This window comes from Triticum dicoccoides, chromosome 1B (assembly GCF_002162155.2).
Source record: "Triticum dicoccoides isolate Atlit2015 ecotype Zavitan chromosome 1B, WEW_v2.0, whole genome shotgun sequence".
Taxonomy (NCBI): domain Eukaryota; kingdom Viridiplantae; phylum Streptophyta; class Magnoliopsida; order Poales; family Poaceae; genus Triticum; species Triticum dicoccoides.
Window position 1 is genome coordinate 513719380 of NC_041381.1, and position 10252 is coordinate 513729631.

Here is a 10252-nt window from a genome sequence, read left to right on the forward strand (position 1 = left end):
TTAGAAGAATTGGGAATGGACAGGAGACTCGGATTTGGGCTGATAACTGGATACCCAAAGGTAATTTTATGAAACCAATTTTATCCCTGGTGCAGAACCCACCAGTAACGGTGTCGGAGCTTCTTGAGCCAACCACAGCTTCATGGAACGAACATCTAGTTCAAACCATATTTTTACCAAATGATGCTGAGGAAATTTTGCGAATCCCAGTTTGTACGCAGAACATTGGCGACTTTTGGGCTTGGCAACCGGACAGCAAGGGCGTGTTCTCGGTTCGCTCGGCCTACAGGTTCATCATCAAGACAAAAGTTCAGAGAGAAGGTTGGCTCGATGGCAGCGGAGAATGTTCTGACGGTGCAAGGGCAGAAAGTGCATGGTCATATTTGTGGAAGATCAAAGTGCCGGCCAAGGTGAGAGTATTCCTATGGAGATTAGCGCGCCACTCACTGCCGACCTTTGATGTAATGCAGCACAGGAATATGACAGATACTGATGTGTGCCCTCTTTGTGGCGCCGAAGACTCGTGGAGACATGCACTGTTGAGCTGCACCATGGCGAGGTGCGTATGGGCCTTGTCGGATGATGACCTGGTAGAGAAAATTTCTGAAAATGAAGGATCTAATGCGAAGAACTGGGTACTCGATCTCCATGAGACTCTTAGCCAACATCAGTTCACTAGGCTCGTAATCACGCTATGGTCGATTTGGTATGCGAGAAGGAAAGCTGTCTATGAATCTGTTTTTCAGGGACTGAGACAAAAACATGAATTCATAGCCTCATATGTACGGGAGTTGAACGAGGCTCAGGAACATGAGAAAGGACCAAGGACAGTTACGGGACAATCAACCATCAGAACAGAACAATGTAGAGCTCCACCGGAAGACACTGTAAAACTCAATGTGGATGGAGCTGTGGCAAGTCATGATGCCTTTGGTGCTTCGGTAGCGGTGTGCAGAGATCACAATGGCCTATATCTAGGGTCGTCGGCGCTGGTCACACAAATGGCCGACCCGGCAACACTGGAGGCGTATGCAGTACGGGAGGCTCTCGCCCTGGCTGAGGATCTTGGAGTTCAGCGCCTACTTGTTGCTTAGGATTGTCTGACAGTGATCAACGACATTCATCATGGCACCGGTGGACGGCATGGAGCGGTGATCAGGGAGATCATCAACCGTTCGAAAGCCTTTATTTCATGTAACTTTATTCATGAGCATAGACTAATGTAGAAGCACACAATTTAGGAAAGTATTCCTGTAACCTAGGATTGGGCCGACATTTGTGGTTGGGAATCCCCCACGACTAAGATCTTGTACTCATGAACATCTCTGAAGTTTAATAAAGTGGAACAAGATTTCTCTCTCTCTCTCTCTCTCTCTCTCTCTCTCCCTCTATATATATATATATATATATATATATATATATATATATATCAAATCCTGCTAAAAAATATCAAATACTATGTCTACTCCCAAAATCAATAAGGGAGAGAGAGACAGACAGACAGAGAAAGAGGCCAAATTCAGTTAGCAAAAGGAAAGAGAATTGTGAGTTGACGCATTAGTAGGAAATCCGCTGCGAGTATTCAAAACACACACCACATGGCAAAACCCTGCTAACACTAACGAACAACAGAGAGTTCAGGTACAACTGTCCATAGGAAACAAAAAAGAGCTGCCCGAAATTCAGTTACTCCATATACCACTTATATATACATTTATATGCAGCCACTTCAGGCCAGTTGGAACATGGAAATCTCAAAGGATTTATATAATATTTAAACTTTTTCTTCAAAATGTTAGGTAGACTTGCTCTCAATTTCTTGATTAGAAATAAACTAACCCCTCTGTAAAGCAATGTAAGACGTTTTGGCAGTCCTACAGGACCACAAGAAAATGTGTTTCTTAAACCTGTTGTTTCAGTTCATTTGTACCTCGTGTTTAGAATGAAAGCCATCAGTTGGGGGCTCAGGTGATATTGTCCGCAATGTGCAAACGCTTCCCCAAGATGTGAAAACAGATGCCAGAAAAGGACAGGAGCAAAAAACTTGATACAAATTCAAGCAAACCACACACCAATGTTCAACCTTCTTTGCAATACTGAAGACAAACCATACACGACCGTAGCGGATACAACACTCGACACACAGCTCTTGCTGAATGGGGATTTCACTCTTGGCACAGTTTTAGCAGGTTTGAACAAGGATTTCGGTGGTACATATAGCAGTAGTGATGGTGATGTATACATCTCCATATTACAACATCAGTGCCGCATTCTAAGCAGCAACGAGTGTGGTCACTGCCGGAACCTGGACTTGCCCCGGAGTTGCCAGCTGACTGATGTTCGCCGGACGAATCCGGCCGCTTGCGAGCCCGGCAGTCAGGTCCTCCACTTCCACTTTCAATACGTCTCGGCGGTTGCCAATGTCACCTGCGTACCTGCTGACACAGTACACCCCGACTGCCATCACCACCACTCCATAGATGTTCGTGGTTACTAGGCGGAAAGGGGTCGAAACCACAGCAGCAAGAGGGCCGCCGATGATGGACACAGCCTGCCCACTCTGCCCGAGCCCGACGTTGCCCTGCTCAGCCACAAGCAGACCAGTCTTGCAGTATATCGCAAAGTCCTCGCAGTTGTTCTTGAACAGGCTGTAGCACCTGAAACCATTGGTCAACAAGTATTTGGCGCGTCGGACAACCACCTCGTCGGGATCAGTGGCGGCAAGCGTGCAGGTCCCTCCTCGCACTTTGGCAAGGAAAAGCGCCGGGTTGACGTCATACTCGAAACGGTAGAGGGCACCCCCTGCCAGGAAACAGCTGAGGCAAGAGGATGTCACACCATTTGTCTCCGCGGTGGTAGTGGCTTCTTCGCTGCTGCATACCAAGCATGGCGTGGTGCTCCTAGTAGGGCCAGAACTCACAAGAAGAAAATCAATGACCGTTCCTGTTCCGACCTCTTGGTCCCTTCCTCTGGTAAAATGAATCACCTTATCATTCCCCACATATATTCCTGCATAGAAACATACGGTTATACACGCACAAAGCTACAAGAGTGAAGCACCTATTACTGTTCTGACAAAATGCACAGATAATTTCCGACATGGTGGCAACAGAGGTTTCCGCTACAGCTAGACCAATCATCTATCTTTTGCAATTTCATAACTTGATTTCCTGGTAAGTATTTTCTCACATACACAAGTTGATACCCCCTATATAGTATGGGCTGAGTAAACATATGCTATACACAGAAGAGGTTTGCATTCACGCGTCCAAACCAGAGTGGCTGGTGGTGACAACCATCTGTTATGCAGCAAATCAAAGCACTAAACGGTTACCAAAACCGAGCTGTGGACACATCTGCATGCCTCCCAGTTTAGTTAATCGAATCCCCCCCAATTGCCTAAAATTGCCAAACCACAAAGATCCAATGTTTTCCGGAAATAAACCGGGTTGGATTTCCACTTAGAACTAGAGACACATGGCATTACAGACAAATTCCTGCTCTTCTAAATTCATTGGTCCAAAACTTATAAACCTATCAATTAACAAACCGAAACCAAAACCTACACGGAAGCGAGTTAACACGATTTAATCAGAACTGGAAATAATGATATTGGAAGGAACAGATTCCGCACCGTGATGCGCGTAGACCCACGCGGCCCTCCACGAGTAGATGTGATCCCCCGCGTTCAGGCTCTCCTTCCCGATCCTAACCAAACCAAACCGCACAAAAAAAAAGGAACCAATCAATTCACCGATGCAGAGCAAATTAAAAGTCATTGTAGCAGCGCAGGGTATGAAATCGAAAGAATGGGGCGATTCGGAGCTATACCTGTTGGACAGGAGACCCATGGAGACGGACGGAGGCGGCGGATCGGACGGCGAGCAGGCGGCGGGCGGAGAGGAGGGCGAGGAAGAAGGAGAGGGGCGGAAGCGAGAAGGCGCCTTGCGCTTTGGAGTAAAGCACGAAAAAGTGGGAGGGGATCGTGGGGAATGGGCCGTAGGATTCACGAGACGCTGATCTCGTTTGACGCACACGCGTAACCGGCGCCTTTATCCTACGGTGGAATATTTCGTTTGCCACCCCTGGCTTTCGCAGTAATTAGTTGTCGCATCCTTTCAGGACTATTTGTGAGACTTTGTTTTCAATATCATCTTTGAGTTGTTGAGTAGTCCGAGTTAAATTTGATCTCTTTTCACAACATATTAATTTAATTTGGTCACTAGTATGCATTTTTGCAAGACTAACTGGTTTTCAAAACTGTGGTACGTACGAGATAACTTTGATCTAGATTTGTCATGAAAAGCACTTTAAACTTCAGTTAACAATATTGCTATGCTACAAAGACATTGCCGTCATATTTTCGAACAGAGTCCAAACCACAACAGTTAACAGCTACTCTGCCTCAACCTCAGCCTTAACGCCGAAGGTTACCGAGGCCGCGTCAAGGGTAAAACGATGATAAGCCGAGCTGTTTTCAGTGGTCGGCCGCACGAGCGCTGTCGGCAGGAGCAGCGTCTGAAGCGCGTCTGCTCTCGCTAGCTGAAGCGGAGTGGAGTGATAAAGGATTGGTCTTCAGCCTATCCACGCAGAGCCCCTCGGTACGCGTGGCATCGTCCTGGCGGGGCGGCTACCCAAGCCGAGTGAGCGAGCGAGCTGCACCTGCACGCGTTGCCGGAGCACAACCAAAGGTCGACGTCGGCTAGTCCAAAACCACCAGGTCAAATAAGAAGCAGCAAATCAAATAGGCAAATGTTAACAGTAATCATTCCAGCAAAAGATGCCGGCGCACTGACAGCCACACAAGTTTATACTGTACAAACAAACGAACGGTTGACCGCAAAATGGGTCGGCTAGAGGGATGTCTAGTCTATCTACCACTGACAAAATACAAAAGGGACCGCGCAAGAAACAATTGTGGAGCGTGATTGAGAACAGTAAAATTGAATAAAATAGTAAAAGAAAATCTGAGTCATCCAAGATGCTTGAATGCGCGTGCAAAAATTCATGGCGTAATGACGAAATCTGGCCGTGGAAGAAACTTTGAAATAGAACACTATTTGAACCTGTTTTTTCTTTCTTTTTTCTAGAGCTCTTCGAATGTCCAAACACCAAGAAAATTTGCATGCTCCTTGCACTCCTGACCATTTCAATGCCAAAAAATATATTATAATTTGAATTTTGTTACTATTTTTCGCAATTTACTGTTCATCGAGACATGCATGATTGATGTTGAGTCAATCCGGCGCAAGAAACAATTGTGGAGCGTATGATAGCTGTAGAAACGGTAGAGATGACGTACAAAACGAATATGAAGGTATAATACGATGCGATGTAGGGGCGGCTGGATGCGGTGAGACGTCGTCGCTTCCTTCCGTCCATGAAGGGATCGATTCTTTGCAGCATTTCTAGGTAGCACCACCCTGCTTTTGCAACAGATATATGCTCTCTTCAATTCAATGGACGGCATGCAACGAAAAATAGATTCTCAATTCAACGGGTAACAGCTAACATCCCTTACTAGACGATCAAGACTTTGCCACTAGTTGGCGTAAAGATGTCTGCGGACTTCTTCTACTGCGACCTGCGATCAAACTGCTCAAGCAAAAGGTCTGATTTCATCCTCTCCCTCTTAAAAGAAAAAGAAAAAGTCTGAATATTCATCTGAACCATAAGCAACAAATACCATTACAAATCAAATCACGCAGCAAACCTATACGGGAATCAGGGGTTGAGGGAAGGTGCATCCATTTTCAAGTTGCTCCAATAAACAGACCCTTTGCGGTCAGCAGAAGGCTATAAATGTAGAGCATGACACGATTCAGAATTGAGAATCGCTGCCGCTGTGTTGAAGAGACGTACGCGTTTCTAAATGTCCTTCAAGAAGGGAATGGATTCTTTCCAGCATTTCTTCATGACGTCGACAACTTTCATGGTGTATTTCTCATCCTCTGGATAATATGCGATTGGGTCATCCAGCAACGGGGCTTCAAGATTCAGAACACCTTCTAGTGTCGCATGCAGACAGTATGCTGAGTAACTGATGTGGTAACCCCCTTCCTGGACAATCAATATTTGCCCATCGCTATGCTGATTAGCCAGGCTCCTCATTATTTGTCCAACTTTCCTATAGCCATCCATGGTCAAGCACTGTCTTCCATTTGGGTCAAACTGCATGGAGAAAATTCACAATTAGTTCGTCTAACGGAGTCATCTAGTTTAAGACAGAATATTATCCTGCATGCAACATCACCTCAATCTTCAAGGTACAATTGCTACCCTTTGATTTAATTTATATACATTCCACACATGACATGCTAAATACTACTCCCTCCGATCCAAAATAAGTGTCGTGGTTTTAGTTCAAATTTGAACTAAAACCACGACACTTATTTTGGATAGGAGGGAGTAATATTTTGCGTTTAGTATATAACTTCCGTTCCACAGTATAGATTATCCAACATGAATGATAAGAAATCTAGATAGTAAACATACATTTAGCGCAAGTATATTTATTATCTTCCTTGGTATGAAGTTTATATATTCCCACAGTCCCACACTGTTATACAAGATGGTAGGTAGCGGAACTGAGCCTTGCTCAGTTGGTGGGAGGCGTGGCTGCTACCGATGTTCGAATTCTCCACTCGAATTTGGGTGCCTATTTCTTATCTAAACAAAAAGTCACTTAGTTCCTATAGGAAATCTAGTTATTTTCACAACATGGTATGGGATACAGTGCATAGCGGACGGCTAAAGCGTGCGGAGAATGTCAAGAGAGGGCGGGGTAGACTGAATTTGACATGGGAGGAGTCCATTAAGAGAGACCTGAAGGATTGGAGTATCACCAAAGAGCTAGCTATGGACAGGGGTGCGTGGAAGCTTGCTATCCATGTGCCAGAGCCATGAGTTGGTTGCGAGATCTTATGGGTTTCACCTCTAGCCTACCCCAACTTGTTTGGGACTAAAGGCTTTGTTGTTGTTGTTGTTGTTGTTGTTGGTATGGGATACATTGATACCTATATTTTTTAACTTCACAATATATTACAATTGCTAAAATGCGACTGCATCTTCTCGAGAAAAAAAGAATATGAAACTGGACATGATTTAGCAGTATTGACAAGTAGAGCATGTAGTGAACTAAGGAGAACAAATAAGCATACTCAGCTCACCATGCTAGAATCTTGGCCAATGACAAAAACCAAAAGCTGAGGTTTAAACTTGTCAATCGCCGGGACAACTAATTCATTCATTGCATACTCGTAGCCTTTATCCCCACTGCCATTAGGCAAAGGTATATTGAGATTGTACCCAAGCCCCTTGCCTTCCCCAATCTCATCAGACGAGCCACTCTGCAGATGCGAAGGACCCCAAGTACCATGCTTCATGTGAAGAGAGATTGTCAATACATTGTCCGTGCGATAGAAGCCCTCTGCAGTACCATTTCCATAGTGCACGTCTATGTCAACAACGGCAACCTTTGCGCGGCCAGAATCCAAAGCCAGGTGCACCGCAAGTCCGGCATTGTTCAGAAAGCAGTAACCGTCAGCATGGTCCGGTTGCGCGTGATGGCCAGGGGGGCGGACCAATGCGTAGGCTATCTTCCCATGCCCATCTAGTATGTGCCTCATAGCTGATAAGGTTGTTCCGGCAGCCAGAAGCGCAGCACCCCATGAACCAGGGTTCAAGAAAGTGCCCTCACATAACTTCTTGGGTCCACTGGCATTTGCCTGCACGAGCTCCTCAATGTATTCTGAATATCACAACAAGATTAAGGGTCCGTTAGGAACACAAGATTAAGGTTCAAGAAAGTGCCCTCACATAATTGTACAGGAACTGAGTTATTTCCCGAATGAACATGAACATGGTTTCTGAATCCAAACGAGTAATTACAAGTTACAAAACAGTTCGTTTTGTCAACTCAAACGACATATAGATGTAGCACACTACAAGGATTAAAATAAGGTATAGTAAAGAATGATTGGAGGTCGATGGGAGGTTTAGCACTCTAGGTTAGTTGACTTTGCGAGCAGATTTGGGGGCAGACCTGGGGAGTGGAAGGAGATGAGCTCGCTGGCGTGGGCGGGGGTGCCGGAGTGCCAAGAGAGGAAGGGCGCGATGGGCCCGCGGCGGAGGATGGAGACCATGTTGCGGACGCGGTCGGCGTTCTCCGGGTGGTGGTCGAGCACGTCGAGGAAGCCCGGGTCGCGGCCCGAGTCGAACACGCCGCGGCCGGCGTCGTGGGCCAGCATGCCCTCGTGCCAGAACACAGCCAGATTCTCCCCCGCCGGAGGCGCCCCCTCCGCAGCCGCAGCCGCGGGGACGGAGGACGAAGAGGAGTCCATCGGGGAACGGCGACCGCCGGAGTTATCGGCGGTAGTTCGTGATGCTTCAGCGTCAGTTGACCGAGGCTCGAGTTTGACTCCCACAGAGAGAGGTCCTTTTTTTTTAGGCAGCAGCGAGAAAGAGACCTGGCCTGCACGGCACGGCCTACGGCCTACCCCCAATTACATGGGCCGTCCCGGCCCGGCAATCGTGCCGCGCTCCGGGTCGGCCCACCGGCACGTTTAGCCACCAGCCCGTCTGATTTGGGCTGTTTTGGGCCTATTTGGACTGCTTTGGGGGCCAATATATAAAAAAATTCTGAAAAAAGGTAAACAGTTCGTGTCGTGCCGACACTCATGCCCAGCCTCGTGGTCCAGGCACGACCCCGGGTGGGCTGCGTGCTAGCACGGTCCGATTAGATACGTGCCAAGCAGGTGTCTTAAATCTGACGAATCACGGGTAGGGGGTCCTGGGCTGGTGATCTTGGTTAGATGGTAATAAGACGAACTAAAGACACGATGTTTATCCAGGTTTAGGCCCGTCGAAGAGGTAAAACCTTACGTACTGCTTCAGTTACAAAGTACAGGATGACCTACCTCGAGATCGTATGTGTATGAATCTAACTTAACTTGACCCTACGGACTAAAACCCCTCGGCTTAATAGGGACTGGGGTACCTAAGGTTACATGTAGGTCGGTTAAATCTAGGGATAAACTTGCTTATGGTTTGATCATGTCTTGAAGTGTGTGACAAGTCTTCGAATGATTCCATCTTGAGTACGCCGGGGGTCATGGTAAACATGCACATTCTTTGGTTATCAGGGGGTCCTCGACCCGGCCCATGAATGGCAGGCCGACGTGGATAGCACCCCCTAGTCTAGAACACCGTCAGTACCTCATGAATTGGTCTTCAACCCGAGGTCATTGATTGACTCCTCGGAATGGCTTCAATTTTGATCTTCGCCTGCGTAGATGGGTTCAAAAAACTTGATGCTTCTACGATGATTCCTGTCTGATGACACCTCTGGATATGAAGTCTTCACATTATTTTTCCAATGTCTTCCTCTACTGCAACCGTGCCTTAATCGAGAAGCGATATTCTTTGGATATCCGAGGAGTTTCGACAACGCCTTCTTCAAAATGTTTGTACTAGATCCGTAGACCCGATTGAAACCTCGGTAGCTTAACGACAAAATTTTGTAGTGCTGGCACAGTGGGTCGATTGGGTCATGTTCTGAGAATTTTGACCGAAAACCGAACTGCCACCACGTAAGGTAAAACAAAAAGGTCACATCAGTGGTTATTATGCCGAGTTTATCGTGGCTCGAGGCCGTTACCATTGGCACGTACCCTCAATAAAGGGATCGTGCTTCGGATTTTCAGTGACATCATCAACAAAAATCCCTTGACTCACGCGTTGAAAGCACAAGTGCTCCCTGAGTGATTTTGGTAATTAATCTCAACATATCTCTTGTTGGACTAATACTTTTACCTAGTGTATTTTAGATAAGTCCAACAGTGGAGTGGCATGGACAAGAGGATGTGGAACTCCTTCAAGATGATAAGGACAAAGGATTGGCTCAAGCTCAAAGCTCAGGACTCTACATTTTATGTTTCAGTGATCTAAGATCATATTGAGTCCATAGGAAAGCCAATACTATTAAAAAGGGATGAGGTGTTGCTTAATGGCTTGCTTGCTCAAAGTGCTTAGTGATATGCTCCAAAACCCTCAACCACTTTCTCATATCCACATATGTCCCATACCAAAAGTCAAACTCGGCCCCACCAATTTGATCTATCCGGCGCCATCGAGTTCATTTGACATAGCCACTGCCAGAAACCCTAATTGATTCGATCGCACTGATGGGACCTCGGTCTCACCAAGATGGGCTTGCAAACTCTCTATTGCTTATTGCAATAATTTCGATCTC

General features: G+C 46.5%; 2 protein-coding genes across 2 annotated transcripts; both read right to left on the reverse strand.

The window, feature by feature from the left end:
* Positions 1–2048: 2048 nt before the first annotated feature.
* On the reverse strand, positions 2049–4014 carry LOC119345694. The gene is made up of 3 exons (XM_037615643.1): positions 3832–4014; positions 3635–3708; positions 2049–3009 (listed from the first exon to the last, which is right to left on the reverse strand). Exons 1-3 carry the CDS (start codon positions 3849–3851, stop codon positions 2273–2275), a joined length of 831 nt encoding a protein of 276 aa, XP_037471540.1. The 5' UTR covers positions 3852–4014; the 3' UTR covers positions 2049–2272.
* A 1455-nt stretch (positions 4015–5469) lies between these two features.
* LOC119345708 (histone deacetylase 8-like) lies at positions 5470–8414 on the reverse strand. Its single transcript, XM_037615646.1, has 3 exons — positions 8045–8414; positions 7170–7750; positions 5470–6171 (listed from the first exon to the last, which is right to left on the reverse strand). Exons 1-3 carry the CDS (start codon positions 8340–8342, stop codon positions 5869–5871), a joined length of 1182 nt encoding a protein of 393 aa, XP_037471543.1. The 5' UTR covers positions 8343–8414; the 3' UTR covers positions 5470–5868.
* Between the last annotated feature and the right edge of the window lie 1838 nt (positions 8415–10252).